The sequence below is a fragment of the Salvelinus alpinus genome, chromosome 8 (genome assembly GCF_045679555.1).
Source record: "Salvelinus alpinus chromosome 8, SLU_Salpinus.1, whole genome shotgun sequence".
In the NCBI taxonomy this organism is placed as follows: Eukaryota; Metazoa; Chordata; class Actinopteri; order Salmoniformes; family Salmonidae; genus Salvelinus; species Salvelinus alpinus.
This window is the reverse complement of record NC_092093.1, coordinates 16243945-16262169: the sequence shown is the minus strand read 5'-3', so window position 1 is coordinate 16262169 and position 18225 is coordinate 16243945. Positions and strand designations below refer to the sequence as shown.

General features: G+C 46.1%; 1 protein-coding gene across 13 annotated transcripts in view; it reads left to right on the top strand.

Annotated features, from left to right (window-relative positions):
* Positions 1–18225, top strand: part of LOC139582627 (myelin transcription factor 1-like protein) — a 111781-nt gene that overhangs the window by 30262 nt on the left and 63294 nt on the right. For 12 of the 13 annotated variants that reach the window (XM_071412780.1, XM_071412784.1, XM_071412783.1 and 9 more), the window contains 4 exons: positions 5284–5405; positions 5663–5717; positions 6015–6048; positions 9248–9310. In XM_071412780.1, coding sequence (XP_071268881.1) covers positions 5663–5717; positions 6015–6048; positions 9248–9310 — 152 coding nt within the window. In that variant the 5' untranslated portion in view covers positions 5284–5405. Of the gene's footprint in view, positions 1–5283; positions 5406–5662; positions 5718–6014; positions 6053–9247; positions 9311–18225 lie in introns of all 13 variants that reach the window. The other variant, XM_071412781.1, reaches the window with a different exon arrangement.

The window sequence follows — 18225 nt, the reverse complement described above, 5'->3', positions numbered from 1 at the left end:
CTCCTGTGTCTTCTGTCCCCTCTACTCAGGAGGAACCTGGTGATTTGACAGGAGTGCCGGAGGAATATCATGATCTGCGCACGGTCTTCAGTCGGTCCAGAGCCAGCTCCCTTCCTCCTCACCGGTCGTATGATTGTTGTATTGATCTCCTTCCGGGGACCACTCCCCCTCGGGGTAGACTATACTCTCTGTCGGCTCCCGAACGTAAGGCTCTCGAGGATTATCTGTCTGTTTCTCTCGACGCCGGTACCGTGGTGCCTTCTTCCTCTCCCGCCGGAGCGGGATTTTTCTTTGTTAAGAAGAAGGACGGTACTCTGCGCCCCTGCGTGGATTATCGAGGGCTGAATGACATAACGGTTAAGAATCGTTATCCGCTTCCCCTTATGTCGTCAGCCTTCGAGATTTTGCAGGGAGCCAGGTGCTTTACTAAGTTGGACCTTCGTAACGCTTACCATCTCGTACGCATCAGAGAGGGGGACGAGTGGAAAACGGCGTTTAACACTCCGTTAGGGCATTTTGAATACCGGGTTCTGCCGTTCGGTCTCGCTAATGCTCCAGCTGTCTTTCAGGCATTAGTTAATGATGTACTGAGAGACATGCTGAACATTTTTGTTTTCGTTTACCTTGACGATATCCTGATTTTTTCACCGTCACTCGAGATTCATGTTCAGCACGTTCGACGTGTACTCCAGCGCCTTTTAGAGAATTGTCTCTACGTGAAGGCTGAGAAGTGCGCCTTTCATGTCTCCTCTGTCACTTTTCTCGGTTCTGTTATTTCCGCTGAAGGCATTCAGATGGATCCCGCTAAGGTCCAGGCTGTCAGCGATTGGCCCGTCCCTAAGTCACGTGTCGAGTTGCAGCGTTTTCTCGGTTTCGCTAATTTCTATCGGCGTTTCATTCGTAATTTCGGTCAAGTGGCTGCCCCTCTCACCGCTCTGACTTCTGTCAAGACTTGCTTTAAGTGGTCCGGTTCCGCCCAGGGAGCTTTTGATCTCCTCAAGAAGCGTTTTACATCCGCTCCTATCCTTGTTACTCCTGACGTCACTAAACAATTCATTGTCGAGGTTGACGCTTCAGAGGTGGGCGTGGGAGCCATTCTGTCTCAGCGCTTCCAGTCTGACGATAAGGTCCATCCTTGCGCTTACTTTTCTCATCGCCTGTCGCCATCGGAACGCAACTATGATGTGGGTAACCGCGAACTGCTCGCCATCCGCTTAGCCATAGGCGAATGGCGACAGTGGTTGGAGGGGGCGACCGTCCCTTTTGTCGTTTGGACTGACCATAAGAACCTTGAGTACATCCGTTCGGCCAAACGACTTAATGCACGTCAAGCTCGTTGGGCGTTGTTTTTCGCTCGTTTCGAGTTCGTGATTTCCTATCGTCCGGGAAATAAGAACACCAAGCCTGATGCCTTATCCCGTCTCTTTAGTTCTTCTGTGGCTTCTACCGACCCCGAGGGGATTCTCCCTGAAGGGCGTGTTGTCGGGTTGACTGTCTGGGGAATTGAGAGACAGGTAAAGCAAGCACTCACTCACACTGCGTCGCCGCGCGCTTGTCCTAGTAACCTTCTGTTCGTTCCTGTCTCTACTCGTCTGGCTGTTCTTCAGTGGGCTCACTCTGCCAAGTTAGCTGGCCACCCCGGCGTTCGGGGTACGCTTGCTTCTATTCGCCAGCGGTTTTGGTGGCCTACTCAGGAGCGGGACACGCGTCGTTTCGTGGCTGCTTGTTCGGACTGCGCGCAGACTAAGTCAGGTAACTCTCCTCCTGCCGGTCGTCTCAGACCGCTTCCCATTCCTTCTCGACCATGGTCTCACATCGCCTTAGACTTTATTACCGGTCTGCCTTCGTCTGCGGGGAAGACTGTGATTCTTACGGTTATCGATAGGTTCTCTAAGGCGGCACATTTCATTCCCCTCGCTAAGCTTCCTTCCGCTAAGGAGACGGCACAAATCATCATTGAGAATGTGTTCAGAATTCATGGCCTCCCGTTAGACGCCGTTTCAGACAGAGGTCCGCAATTCACGTCACAGTTTTGGAGGGAGTTCTGTAGTTTGATTGGTGCTTCCGTCAGTCTCTCTTCCGGGTTTCATCCCCAGTCTAACGGTCAAGCAGAAAGGGCCAATCAGTCGATTGGTCGCATTTTACGCAGCCTTTCGTTTCGAAACCCTGCGTCTTGGGCAGAACAGCTCCCCTGGGCTGAGTACGCTCACAACTCGCTTCCTTCGTCTGCTACCGGGCTGTCCCCGTTTCAGAGTAGTCTTGGCTACCAGCCTCCTCTGTTTTCGTCCCAGCTCGCCGAGTCCAGCGTTCCCTCCGCTCAGGCTTTTGTCCAACGTTGTGAGCGCACCTGGAGGAGGGTCAGGTCTGCACTTTGCCGTTACAGGGCGCAGACTGTGAGAGCCGCCAATAAGCGTAGGATTAAGAGTCCTAGGTATTGTCGCGGTCAGAGAGTGTGGCTTTCCACTCGTAACCTTCCCCTTACGACAGCTTCTCGCAAGTTGACTCCGCGGTTCATTGGTCCGTTCCGTGTCTCTCAGGTCGTCAATCCTGTCGCTGTGCGACTGCTTCTTCCGCAACATCTTCGTCGCGTCCACCCTGTCTTCCATGTCTCCTGTGTCAAGCCTTTTCTTCGCGCCCCCGTTCGTCTTCCCTCCCCCCCCCCGTCCTTGTCGAGGGCGCTCCTATTTACAAGGTACGGAAGATCATGGACATGCGTTCTCGGGGACGTGGTCACCAGTACTTAGTGGATTGGGAGGGTTACGGTCCTGAGGAGAGGAGTTGGGTTCCATCTCGGGACGTGCTGGACCGTTCGTTGATCGATGATTTCCTTCGTTGCCGCCAGGGTTCCTCCTCGAGTGCGCCAGGAGGCGCTCGGTGAGTGGGGGGGTACTGTCATGTTTTGTCTTTGATCATGTCTTGTCCCTGTGCTTCCCTCTGCTGGTCTTATTAGGTTCTTTCTCTTTCTCTCTCTCTATCGTTCCGTTCATGCTCCCAGCTGTTTCTCATTCTCCCTACGACCTCATTTACTCTTTCACACCTGTCCCCTATTTTGCCCTCTGATTAGAGTCCCTATTTCTCCCTCTGTTTTCCGCTCCTGTCCTTGTCGGATTCTTGTTTGATGTTTGCAGTTCCTGTGTCTTGTTCCGCCCTGTCGTGTTCTTTTGCCTTCTTCAGATGCTGCGTGTGAGCAGGTGTCTATGTCAGCTACGGCCTGTGCCTTCCTGAAGCGACCTGCAGTCTGTGGTCGCGTCTCCAGTCGTTCCTCTCTATTGACGAGAGGATTTCAGTTTCCTGTTTTGGATTTCCATTGATTTATATCCAGGAGTATCATTATTTGTTTTATACTGGAATAAAGACTCTGTTACTATTACGTCGCTTTTGGGTCCTCATTCATCTGCATAACACACTCAATCAAACAGACTCCAACCTCTCCACAATGGCCAAGACCAGAGAGCTGTGTAAGGACATCAGGGATGAAATTGTAGACCTGCACAAGGCTGGGATGGGCTACAGGACAATAGGCAAGCAGCTTAGTGAGAAGGCAACAACTGTTGGCGCAATTATTAGAAAATGGAAGAAGTTCAAGATGACGGTCAATCACCCTCGGTCTGGGGCTCCATGCAAGATCTCACCTCGTGGGGCATCAATGATCATGAGGAAGGTGAGGGATCAGCCCAGAACTACACGGCAGGACCTGGTCAATGACCTGAAGAGAGCTGGGACCACAGTCTCAAAGAAAACCATTAGTAACACACTACGCCGTCATGGATTAAAATCCTGCAGCGCACGCAAGGTCCCCCTGCTCAAGCCAGCGCATGTCCAGGCCCGTCTGAAGTTTGCCAATGACCATCTGGATGATCCAGAGGAGGAATGGGAGAAGGTCATGTGGTCTGATGAGACAAAAATAGAGCTTTTTGGTCTAAACTCCACTCGCTGTGTTTGGAGGAAGAAGAAGGATGAGTACAACCCCAACAACACCATCCCAACTGTGAAGCATGGAGGTGGAAACATCATTCTTTGGGGATGCTTTTCTGCAAAGGGGACAGGACGACTGCACCGTATTGAGGGGAGGATGGATGGGGCCATGTATCGCGAGATCTTGGCCAACAACCTCCTTCCCTCAGTAAGAGCATTGAAGATGGGTCGTGGCTGGGTCTTCCAGAATGACAACGACCCAAAACACACAGCCAGGGAAACTAAGGAGTGGCTCCGTAAGAAGCATCTCAAGGTCCTGGAGTGGCCTAGCCAGTCTCCAGACCTGAACCCAATAGAAAATCTTTGGAGGGAGCTGAAAGTCCGTATTGCCCAGCGACAGCCCCGAAACCTGAAGGATCTGGAGAAGGTCTGTATGGAGGAGTGGGCCAAAATCCCTGCTGCAGTGTGTGCAAACCTGGTCAAGAACTACAGGAAACGTCTGATCTCTGTAATTGCAAACAAAGGTTTCTGTACCAAATATTAAGTTCTGCTTTTCTGATGTATCAAATACTTATGTCATGCAATAAAATGCAAATTAATTACTTAAAAATCATACAATGTGATTTTCTGGATTTTTGTTTTAGATTCCGTCTCTCACAGTTGAAGTGTACCTATGATAAAAATTACAGACCTCTACATGCTTTGTAAGTAGGAAAACCTGCAAAATCGGCAGTGTATCAAATACTTGTTCTCCCCACTGTATACACATCAATATACATTGATATACATCAATACACGAAAAGCAAGTAACAAAGGGAAAGACGGAAACCGAGACAAAGAGAGAGAAACTGTAATGACTCTCTGGTTGCCTGGTGGATGTAATAAGTTGTTTATCTTTGTTTTTGGAACATATTTACCTCCTGCTGTGCATCATGGGACTTAGCCAAAACAATGGAATGGAAACAAAGCAGTGAGGATGCTGCCCTTCATAAGACTGCATTGTTTACAGAATGGAGTCAACCGGGCTAATTTAGTACAGTCAAATCAAATCAACTCAAGCTCTATTTATACAGACATGGAATGCAATGCAATGTGCTTCACAGGAAAAAAAACTAATAAAATAAAAACGTTGAAAGTAAAAATGGAAATATTTACTACACAACAAACATAAGAGGATAACAAGTACAGAATAACAATAGAAATTAAACAACTGAAAAGCACCCAAAGAAAAAGCAAGTGATTGCAATCAAATAAGACAAAAGAAAGATGCTAACCGCTAAGCTTGACCATCTTTACGCTTACTACCGCTAATGTGAGAATGTTCTACCGTGAGTGTGTAATATTCTTGTTATTTTATTGTCTTTGCAGATCATGCCTTTGGATGGGGAGTTTTGAAGTGTTTCTGCTGAGAAAGCACAACTATTACACTCAGAGAAGGAGGCGTGGTTTTGAACCCGAGGTGGTGCCACAGTCAACCCAGCTGATTCCAGGTAACTAACTCTAACTTCCACATAGTGGATGTACTACAGTCCTACATCTCCCTACGTAATGAATGAAGCTCCATGAAGCTCCATGAAGCTCTATGAAACTCAATGAAGCTCTATGAAATGAAGTTAGGTCTTCTGTTACTGTATGTGACATCTTCATTTATGGTAGCCTATGTGTTGTGCAGTATTCAGTCCTCATTATGTCATGAGAGAAAGAGGATGAAACTAATGACCGCTTCCCAACCCTTTGTCTTTACGAGATGGAAGTGGATGCGGTTGAGAAGCGCCATCGAACGCGTTCCAAAGGGGTCCGAGGTACGCTACGGTAACAGTACAGTGTGTCTGTCTCTCTAAACGGCCTGGGGCTGTTAGTTACTGCCTCCCCTAACCCCTCACTCTGCCCCCTCCCTCTCATCTGCCAGCCACCTGGTGTCATATTGGGGGACATCAAGTCAAAGTGAAAGTAACTGTAGATACACAGAAATGCATGATGGATCCTGTAGTTTTGATTTTGATTGTAATTGTTTATTCTTTACTGCTATTGTTGTGTATGTTGTACGAGACAGTGCATCTAACTGTGTCTGATGTGGCTTTGTTCATCTTTCTCACTAGTTCCAGTGGAGACGGCAGCACAGGAGTTATTCAGGTTGGTGCGTAATTCATTCCTGAGGGCTTTACAGACTCTCTGAGTGGTCAATGGTTTTCTATATATATTTGATTTGCTGTTGTATTAACAGTAGGCTATAGTGGGGATATTATGATCAACTGCATTCTATTATCACTCCCTGCAGATTGGTCATGTTGAGAGGGACCATGTTTCACTTCGTGCCAGTGATACAAGTGAATATCCCTGACATGTCCTAATATGGACACCGTACTGACATCATATCCACAGTGACTTGAGGTGTTGTATTGTAAACAGCCACTGTTGACAGTGCCTTTACCGTATCTCTCTAGTCATTTCCTCAGCTGTAACATTTGGACAAGGATCAAGTGTTTAGCTCATAATTACTTTCATGCCTTCATTGAACAGATTAAAAATGATTGATTATTTTCCCCCAAAAAATGTTTGCGATATATCTACCCTTTTTCATTGCAGTTGTAGAATACACCAATGTTATAAACATTCTAGTACACTCTGTAATCGTGTGTTTTCTGTCTGGCCAGTGGCCTGCACAGTCTCTATCTCTAAACACCCTTCTCCCTCTTGATGGTATTTCTCAGCTCAGAACCCCTAATCCATAATCTCTCCACACCACTTCCCTGGCTCTTGCTTCTCACACACTTATGATCGCGCACGTCCGCACACACGTACACATACAAGCATACACACGTAAACATACACACACACATACACACACAAGCAGACACACGTAAACATACACACACACGTACACGTACAAGCATACACACGTAAACATCCACACACACGTACACGTACAAGCATACACACGTAAACATCCACACACACGTACACGTACAAGCACACACATGCAAACGTGCACGCACACGTACACACACACGCAGGCAGACAGTCAGGCAAGCACCCACGCATGCACACACAGAGACAGACAGCCCACTGGCCTATACACATCCTCTCCCTGAGGACATAGGTGTTTCATCAGCCCATGGATCCATTTCCAGGCCTACACACATCAATAAGGCCAATAGCAGTGATCGATGCGTGCTCCTGCCATTCACCGACAATCTATGGATCTGTTCACCTTGGAGAGAGCGAGAGCTGCTGTTCTGCTCTAATTAGCACCGTCATGCACTTTTCATTGTGGATGGTGCATGACGGACATCCACCACCGCGGCATCCATATTAGGAAGTTGTCAAGCAAAACTAAATCAGTGGTCAGACAAAGCTTCCTAAATTGTACAAATGACCTCGACTAACCTGTACCCCCGCACATTGACTCAGTACCGGTATTCCCTGTATATAGCCTGACTAACCTGTACCCCCGCACATTGACTCAATACCGGTATTCCCTGTATATAGCCTGACTAACCTGTACCCCCGCACATTGACTCGGTACCGGTATTCCCTGTATATAGCCTGACTAATCTGTACCCCCGCACATTGACTCGGTACCGGTACCCCCTGTATATAGCCTGACTAATCTGTACCCCCGCACATTGACTCGGTACCGGTACCCCCTGTATATAGCCTGACTAACCTGTACCCCCGCGCATTGACTCGGTACCGGTATTCCCTGTATATAGCCTGACTAACCTGTACCCCCGCACATTGACTCGGTACCGGTACCCCCTGTATATAGCCTGACTAATCTGTACCCCCGCACATTGACTCGGTACCGGTACCCCCTGTATATAGCCTGACTAACCTGTACCCCCGCGCATTGACTCGGTACCGGTATTCCCTGTATATAGCCTGACTAATCTGTACCCCCGCACATTGACTCGGTACCGGTATTCCCTGTATATAGCCTGACTAATCTGTACCCCCGCACATTGACTCGGTACCGGTATTCCCTGTATATAGCCTGACTAACCTGTACCCCCGCACATTGACTCGGTACCGGTATTCCCTGTATATAGCCTGACTAATCTGTACCCCCGCACATTGACTCGGTACCGGTACCCCCTGTATATAGCCTGACTAACCTGTACCCCCGCACATTGACTCGGTACCGGTACCCCCTGTATATAGCCTGACTAACCTGTACCCCCGCACATTGACTCGGTACCGGTATTACCTGTATATAGCCTGACTAACCTGTACCCCCGCACATTGACTCGGTACCGGTATTACCTGTATATAGCCTGACTAACCTGTACCCCCGCACATTGACTCGGTACCGGTATTCCCTGTATATAGCCTGACTAACCTGTACCCCCGCACATTGACTCGGTACCGGTATTCCCTGTATATAGCCTGACTAACCTGTACCCCCGCACATTGACTCGGTACCGGTACCCCCTGTATATAGCCTGACTAACCTGTACCCCCGCACATTGACTCGGTACCGGTACCCCCTGTATATAGCCTGACTAACCTGTACCCCCACACATTGACTCGGTACCGGTACCCCCTGTATATAGCCTGACTAACCTGTACCCCCGCACATTGACTCGGTACCGGTACCCCCTGTATATAGCCTGACTAACCTGTACCCCCGCACATTGACTCGGTAGCGGTACCCCCTGTATATAGCCTTGTTATTGTTATTTTATTATGTAATCTTTTATTTTTTTTGTCAATATTTTCTTAACTATTTCTTGAACTGCATTGTTGGTTAAGGGCTTGTAACTAAACATTCCACGTAAGGTCTACCTGTTGTATTCGGCGCCTGTGACAAATACGATTTGATTTGATCTCCTAATATGGATACCGTACACCACAGGTGGCTATAAACTAGCGGATGTGATGGCAGTGAGAGGGAACCGCGGGCGAATGGGCCAATGGAAAGCTACAACAGAGTTTACCTCCTAGTACCTATAGGTGTGGGGTCAAAGGGAGAAGCACCAAGTGTTCCTTAAAAGGGGCTCTTTATCTTTGGCACTCACAGCTGTCTAAAGGAAGGCTGATGGGCTGCTATGAAATATGCAGAGTACTGAGTCATCGCCTGGCCTCGAGGCTGCTGGCTGTGTGTTCTCATTACATGAATAATACACAGCTGCTATGGTCCTGTGCATTCCTCTGGATCATGTGTTTTGTCATGCATGTACTGAACACTATCTGTGTGTGAGGGAATGGGATGTCATCTGGAGGAGTGTGTGTGCATCGGGTGAAGGGGGAGGGGCCGTGTGTGTGTGTGTGTGTACGTGCCTATCGTGCCATGCATCGTGTTAACTCCAGTGTCTCTCCTTTGTGTTTACAGCTGTCCTACTCCAGGCTGTGATGGAAGCGGACACGTCAGCGGCAAATACGCCAGACACCGAAGGTAAAGATCTTTCTTCACTCCCCTTATAATCTGCATTTTTCCTCCTCCTCCTCACTCTCTCACTCACTCACTCGCTCAGCCCTCCCTGACCTGTCATGGACAAATCAAGCTCTCCAGCTCCAGGCCTTTGCTCCTGCACAAAAAGCAAACCTGCAATTGCAATCACTGGCTGTGAAAAGTTGATTGCAAAATGTGTCAGAATATCTGAGGACCTGCTTGAGTGTTAGATTGATACTGGTTGATTGTGGTTGTGCAACATCTACAGATGTAGGTTTTTAATTTGATCAACCTGTTGCAGGAGAACATTCCTGCAATGTAGTAAACTTGTGGTGTAAACTTGTGGTGTATTTGAGCATTAAAAAGGCTTCTGAAGTTTGTAATTTCCACCTTGAAATTTCAGACTTGATTTTCCATTTTTGAAAAATTGATCAACCCTAACATCAATGTTCATTAATTACTGTATAATCCACGCACTGATTCATATTTCCTGTTGCTGCAGGATTATTTTCCTGCTGTAGCTCAAATTCAGATCCTACATCTGTATTCTTTCTGTGATTGCTGTGGTGATTTCCCAGACACATTGACAGATTACATAGAGACCGGAGTGTTGTACTTCGAGAGCTGTGGACCCAACCATTTTGCTGTAATCTTGGATGTTATCCAGAATTCGCCAGTTTATAGTCGTTTATATCTTCAAGGTCACCCAAATTCTTGCAAATGTTAAGTCAATGATCAATGGCAACTTTAACATCCCCCTGAGATCAATGTCCGCGCCCCCGCGAAAATCTAATTAGCATAATAAAAACAATCCCAATAAAAATCTGTTTAAGGAACAATGGATGCGTCTCAATCCACCGCATCCACCTATGTCTCACTTCCGCATCTGCGGTGAAAGGTGACAGAGCTAGAGCAGTGTTTATCAGACCATGAGACATCCTGAAAATTGGGCTCTATGACCTACACAAGTGTCAGGAGACTAGTTTGAACTCAGTACACACGACCTGCCAACTTCTGTCTGTAGTGTCCAAACCGTCTGGCCTACACACGATTGACCCCCCTGTGCAAAGGTGAGACTCTTACCAACATGTACATGTGGGTTGTTTTGCTCTAGGATGCCCACAGGCCTCACAAGACTTGTCTGAAGGTCCCTGGTACCAGTTGAAAAAATGAATGGAAGTATATGTGGAGACCGTTTAATGCCAAAAATATGGGGTTAAATACGTGTACATGTTTCCTGATCTTTCTTATATCTCTCAAATATAGGACAGACACTTCAGAACAAACTTCCTTTTGATATGCTTTTGGGACTATCTGTTGTTCCATGTAGTGAATCTGTTATTCAATGGGTTTGTATTGGCTAATAGCAGTAATATACTTCAAGGGGTCTGTCCTATATTTCAAAATCAAAAAGCTAAATGATCCTTGGTATGACCTTCTTGAAACAATTCCATATAACTTAGTAGAACCCCACCTCCCCCGGCTTAGACAGGCCTTAGACTCTGATGGGTTGATTTACAGTCATGAGTGCCTACATTTTACATACAGGTGGTCCCGGGAAACAAACCCACTATCCTTATGTTGCATGCTCTACCAACTGAGCCACAGAGGATCACTTTAGAAATCACTCAAAAGAAGAGAAAGGTGGCGATAGGAAATCGAACTTCGTTGACAGCTGACATGTAAAGTCACCAGACGTTCCCAGAGTCCTCCTCCACTCAGGGCATGTTTAAACAAAAGCTTCTCCACTTGATGCTATTTACTCCCCTTACGTGGGCTAGAGAGATTGATAGCTGTGTCTCCAGTGTCACCCCATCAAGGCGTCTCCATGAACCAGTGGGCTAGAATTGCATTTGGTGCCACAGACAAATGACACATGCATCAGACCTCTCCCTCTCCCAAAGACCCTGGGTGATAAATTACCCACAAATAGAGGGGCAGGCTGAGAGGAAGAGCTCTGTGTGTGTGTGTGTGTGTGTGTGTGTGTGTGTGTGTGTGTGTGTGTGTGTGTGTGTGTGTGTGTGTGTGTGTGTGTGTGTGTGTGTGTGTGTGTGTGTGTGTGTGTGTGTGTGTGTGTGTGTGTGTGTGTGTGTGTGTGTGTGTGGCCGGTCGGTCGATTGATTGGTTGATTGATTGATTGGCTGGTTGGTCGGTCGGTTGGTTGATTGGTTAATTGGCTGGCTGGTTGGTTGATTGATTGGTTGGCTGGTCGGTCAGTGGGTTGATTGGTTGATTGGCCTGTCAGTTGGACGGTTGGTTAGTCGGTTGATTGGTTGATTGGCTGGTCGTTTGTTTGGTTGGTTGATTGGTCAGTCTGTTGATTGATTGGTTGATTGGCTGGTCAGTTAGTCGGTTGATTTGTTGATTGATTGACTGGTCAGTTGGTCGGTTCATTTTTTGATTGGTTGGTTGGTAGGTTGATTGGTTGGTCTGTTCGTTGGTCGGTTGATTGGTTGATTGGCTGGTGGGTCGGTTGATTGGTTGGTTAAATTGGTTGATTGGCTGGTCGGTCGTTCTATTGATTGGTTGGTTGATTGGTCGGTTGATTGGATGGTTGATTGGCTGGTCCGTCCGTTGATTGGATGATTGACTGGTTGATTGGTTGATTGGCTGGTCGGTTGATTGGCCGGTCGGTTGGCCGGTTGGTTGGTTGATTGGTTGATTGGTTAATTGGCTAGTCGATTGGTCGGTTTATTGGTTGGTTGGTTGATTGGCTGGTCGGTCGGTCGGTTGGGTAGTTGGTTGTTTGGTTTGTTGGTTGGTCGGTTGGTCGGCTTGTTGGTTGGTTGATTGGCTGGTTGGTGCTCTAGTGATGATATGTTTACAGTAGCCTAAAACTGTGCAGTGATATATATATAGTGATATAATAACATGGTTAAATCTTCTACTTTCTAGGCGACCCGTGCACAAGAGACGCACATATATTTGTCTTTACTAAACTGCTACTCTTGTTGGCTGAGCTCTGCTGTCTTGTAGTCTGCTGTCTTGCTTCATCTCTCCTCTGCTCAGTAACATAATATGATTGATTTCACTGGCGGCCCCAGTTGAACCCCCGGCTATAGTGTTCAAGCTAGGGAAGAGGAGGAGGTGGAGGTGTGGAGGCATATGGCTGTGTTTGGGTGTAGTAATGACAATGACTGTTACCCCCGCACACACACCCGAACACAATGTGAAGACGATGCTAGCTGTTTGAGAGTCTGCGGCCATTAGAGCAACCTCAAACAGGATCTACTGTGTGTCTGCTCTTTGAAGTAGGACATGAGAGAGAGACAGACAGACAGACAGACAGACAGACAGACAGACAGACAGACAGACAGACAGACAGACAGACAGACAGACAGACAGACAGACAGACAGACAGACAGACAGAGAGAGAGAGGGATAGAGCGAGAGATGTGTAGAGAGAGAGAGAGAGGGATAGAGATAGAGAGAGAGAGAGAGAGAGAGAGAGAGAGAGAGAGAGAGAGAGAGAGAGAGAGAGAGAGAGAGAGATAGAGAGAGAGAGAGAGAGAGAGAGAGAGAGAGAGAGAGAGAGAGAGAGAGAGAGAGAGAGAGAGAGAGAGAGAGAGAGAGAGAGAGAGAGAAAGAGAGAAAGAGAGAGAAAGAGAGAAAGAGAAAAAGAGAAAAAGAGAAAAAGAGAAAAAGAGAAAAAGAGAGAGAGTAAGAGAGAGTAAGAGAGAGAGACAGAAATAGAGTAGTAGGGTGGATGAGGCGTTCCACACTCATTGATAATTTAACATGTGTAATGTTAAAGTTGACCTTGATATGTGCAACATTACAATTGACATTGATATGTGTAACATTACAATTGACCTTGATATGTGCAACATTACAATTGACCTTGATGTATGTAACATTACAATTGACATTGATATGTGCAACATTACAATTGACATTGATATGTGCAGCATTACAATTGACATTGATATGTGCAACATTACAATTGACCTTGATATGTGCAACATTACAATTGACCTTGATGTATGTAACATTACACTTGACCTTGATGTATGTAACATTACAATTGACCTTGATGTATGTAACATTACAATTGACCTTGATGTATGTAACATTACAATTGACCTTGATGTATGTAACATTACACTTGACCTTGATGTATGTAACTCTATTGGGAGTCAAAAATTGCAAAAAATAATATTGTCAATTAATCATAAACCAATCTGTGCCTACATTAACCTATGATTTAACAGAGATTACACATCTAATCAAGGTGTAAATTAAAGCCAGTTTTAGTGAGAGTGTTACATGTTGACATTGGTACATACAGTAATGTATTGCACAATATTAATATCTTTGACATATCTTTCTGATTTGGTGAGTAATCATTTTAATACTGTTTATTCCATCGCCCATCATTGTGAGAACATACACAAATAAAACGTCTAAAGATTTGGACTAAAAGGGAAATCTTTTCTCAGTAAATCCACTGGTTGGTAATGAGGTCTATTGTGAGCAGCTTTGTTGCTGGTGTGACTGCCATGTCTAGAGCTGGCACTCAGTAATTGCCTAGGCTTTGTACAGATGAGGTTGAGTGCAATCTCTCACTCCCTATCACTCCCTATCACTCCCTATCACTCCCTATCACTCCATCTCTCTCTCTCTCTCTCTCTCTCTCTCTCTCTCTCTCTCTCTCTCTCTCTCTCTCTCTCTCTCTCTCTCTCTCTCTCTCTCTCTCTCTCTCTCTCTCTCGCTCTCTCTCTCTCTCTCTCTCTCTCCCTCCGGCTGATGTATGACTCATATGGACTGAGCCTGCAGGCAGGTATAATTCAGGTCCTGACAGGTAACACTCACTAAAAGGCTGGGAATGGAGCCAAGAGCTGGTGGCAGGCAGCAAGGAGAGGAGAGGAGAGGGCCAGAGTGCCGCAGGCTGGAGAAAGAGGAGAGAGAGGAGGAGAGAGAGGAGGAGAGAGAGGAGGAGAGAGAGTAGTGAGTAGAGAAAGGAGAGAGGAGAGCCCTGGCAGGGCAGACAGAACCACTCCACACACACCTAGTATTTGTGTTGTCTTTGTGAGAGCTATACAGCAGAGTTTAAATTGTGTTGTCTTTGTGAGAGATATATAGCAGGGTTTAATTTGTGTTGTCTCTGTGAGAGCTATACAGCAGGGTTTAATTTGTGTTGTCTTTGTGAGAGATATACAGCAGACTTTAATTTGTGTTGTCTTTGTGAGAGCTATACATCAGGGTTAAATTTGTGTTGTCTTTGTGAGAGCTATACAGCAGAGTTTAATTTGTGTTGTCTTTGTGAGAGATATACAGCAGGGTTTAATTTGTGTTGTCTTTGTGAGAGATATACAGCAGGGTTTAATTTGTGTTGTCTTTGTGAGAGATATACAACAGGGTTAAATTTGTGTTCTCTTTGTGAGAGCTATACAGCAGGGTTTAATTTGTGTTGTCTCTGTGAGAGCTATACAGCAGGGATTAATTTGTGTTGTCTTTGTGAGAGATATACAGCAGGATTTAATTTGTGTTGTCTTTGTGAGAGATAAACAGCAGGGTTTAATTTGTGTTGTCTTTGTGAGAGCTATACAGCAGGGTTTAATTTGTGTTGTCTTTGTGAGAGATATACAGCAGGGTTTAATTGCAGGGTTTAATTGACCCAGAGTCTCAGGGTCGGCGTACATTGGGCTGATTTACTACGATACAATGAATTCTGTATAAACAAACAAACATTATACAGCCTGGATACAACCCTTAGCAGTGATACATTATATTGTCCATACACCACAAATCCCTGAGGTGCCTTATTGCTATTATTAACCGGTTACAACATAAATAGAACAGTGAACAAGTAGTTTTGTGTCATACCCATGGTATATTGTCTGTTATACACAAGGCTGGAATGCTGTTTCAGCCAATCACCATCCAGGACCCAAACTACCCGGTTTATAATCTGTATTATAAACCGGGTGGTTTGAGCCCTGAAAACTGATTGGCTGAAAGCAGTGGTATATTTGATTTTTTTCACCTTTATTTAACCAGGTAGGCTAGCTGAGAACAAGTTCTCATTTGCAACTGCGACCTGGCCAAGATAAAGCATAGCAATTCGACACATACAACAACACAGAGTTACACATGGAATAAACAAAACATACAGTCAATAATACAGTAGAAAAAATAAAACAAAAAGGTACATATACAGTGAGTGCAAATGAGGTAGGATAAGAGAGGTAAGGCAATAAATAGGGCATGATGGCGAAGTAATTACAATATAGCAATTAAACACTGGAATGGTAGATGTGCAGAAGATGAATGTGCAAGTAGAGATACTGGGGTGCAAAGGAGCAAGATAAATAAATAAATACAGTATGGGGATGAGGTAGATAGATGGGCTGTTTACAGAGGGGCTATGTACAGGTGCAGTGATCTGTGAGCTGCTCTGACAGCTGGTGCTTTAAGCTAGTGAGGGAGATATGAGTCTCCAGCTTCAGTGATTTTTGCAGTTCGTTCCAGTCATTGGCAGCAGAGAACTTGAAGGAAAGAAGACCAAGGGAGGAATTGGCTTTGGGAGTGACCAGTGAGATATACCTGCTGGTGCGTGTGCAATGAGTGGGTGCTGCTATGGTGACCAGTGAGCTGAGATAAGGTGGGGCTTTACCTAGCTTGTAGATGACCTGGAGCCAGTGGGTTTGGCGAGGAGTATGAAGCGAGGGCCAACCAACGAGAGCATACAGGTCGCAATGGTGGGTAGTGTATGGGGCTTTGGTGACAAAACGGATGGCATTGTGATAGACTGCATCCAATTTGTTGAGTAGAGTGTTGGAGGCTATTTTATAGATGACATCGCCGAAGTCGAGGATCGGTAGGATGTTCAGTTTTACGAGGGTATGTTTGGCAGCATGAGTGAAGGATGTTTTGTTGCGATATAGGAAGCTGATTCTAGATTTAATTTGGGATTGGAGATGCTTAATTTGAGTCTGGAAGAAGAGTTTACAGTCTATCCAGACACCTAGGTATTTGTAGTTGTCCACATATTCTAAGTCAGAGCCGTCCAGAGTAGTAATGCTGGACAGGCGGGCAGGTGCAGGCAGTGATCGATTGAATAGCATGCATTTAGTTTTCCTTGCATTTAAGAGCAGTTGGAGGCCATGGAAGGAGAGTTGTATGGCATTGAAGCTCGTCTGGAGGTTAACACAGTGTCCAAAGATGGGCCAGAAGTATACAGAATGGTGTCGTCTGCATAGAGGTGGATCAGAGAATCACCAGCAGCAAGAGCGACATCATTGATGTATACAAAGAAGAGAGTCGGCCCGAGAATTGAACCCTGTGGCACCCCCATAGAGACTGCCAGAGGTCCGGACAACAGGCCCTCCGATTTGACACACTGAACTCTATCAGAGAAGTAGTTGGTAAACCAGGCGAGGCAATCATTTGAGAAACCAAGGCTGTTGAGTCTGCCAATAAGAATGTGGTGATTGACAGAGTCGAAGCCTTGGCCAGGACTATGAATATGGCTGCACAGTAATGTCTCTTATCGATGGCGGTTATGATATTGTTTAGGACCTTGAGTGTGGCTGAGGTGCACCCATGACCAGTTCTGAAACCAGATTGCATAGCGGAGAAGGTACGGTGGGATTCGGGCAGTTGACCTGGGTTGGGGTAGCCAGGTGGAAAGCATGGCCAGCCGTAGAGAAATGCTTATTGAAATTCTCAATTATAGTGGATTTATCAGTGGTGACAGTGTTTCCTAGCCTCAGAGCAGTGGACAGCGGGGAGGAGGTGCTCTTATTCTCCATGGACTTTACAGGCCCAGAACTTTTTTGAGTTTGTACTACAGGATGGAAACTTTTGTTTGAAAAAGCTAGCCTTAGCTTTCCTAACTGCCTGTGTATATTTGTTCCTAACTTCCCTGAAAAGTTGCATATCACGGGGGCTATTCGATGCTAATGCAGAACGCCACAGGATGTTTTTGTGCTGGTCAATGGCAGACAGGTCTGGAGTGAACCAAGGACTATATGTATTCCTAGTTCTACATTTTTTGAACGGGACATGCTTATTTAAGATGGTGAGGAAAGCACTTTTAAAGAATAACCAGGCTTCCTCTACTGACGGGATGAGGTCAATATCCTTCCAGGATTCCCGTGCCAGGTCGATTAGAAAGGCCTACTCGCTGAAGTGTTTTTGGGAGCGTTTGACAGTGATGAGGGGTGGTCATTTTGTCGCAGACCCATTACTGATGCAGGCAATGAGGCAGTGATCACTGAGATCTTGATTGAAAACAGCAGATGTGTATTTGGAGGGCGAGTTAGTCAGGATGATATCTATGAGGGTGCCCGTGTTTACGGATTGGGGTTGTACCTGGTAGGTTCATTGATAATTTGTGTGAGATTGAGGGCATCAAGCTTAGATTGTAGGATGGCCGGGGTGTTATGCATGTCCCAGTTTAGGTCACCCAGTAGCACGAGCTCAGAAGATAGATGGGGGGAAATCAATTCACATATGGTGTCAGGGGCACAGCTGGTAGCAGAGGGTGGTCTTTAGCAAGCGGCAACAGTGAGAGACTTGTTTCTGGAAAGGTGCATTTTTAGAAGTAGAAGCTCGAATTGTTTGTGTACAGACCTGGATAGTAAGACAGAACTCTGCAGGCTATCTTTGCAGTAGATTGCAACACCGCCCCCTTTGGCAGTTCTATCTTGGCGGAAACTGTTATAGTTGGGGATGGAGATTTCAGGGTTTTTGGTGGACTTCCTAAGCCAGGATTCAGGCACAGCTAAGACATCCGGGTTGACAGAGTGTGCTAAAGCAGTGAGTAAAACAAACTAAGGGAGGAGGCTTCTAATGTTAACATGCATGAAACCAAGGCTTTTACAGTTATAGAAGTCAACAAATGAGAGCAGCTGGGGAGTGGAGCTAGGCACTGCAGGACGTGGATTAACCTCTACGATTAACCTCTACCCGCC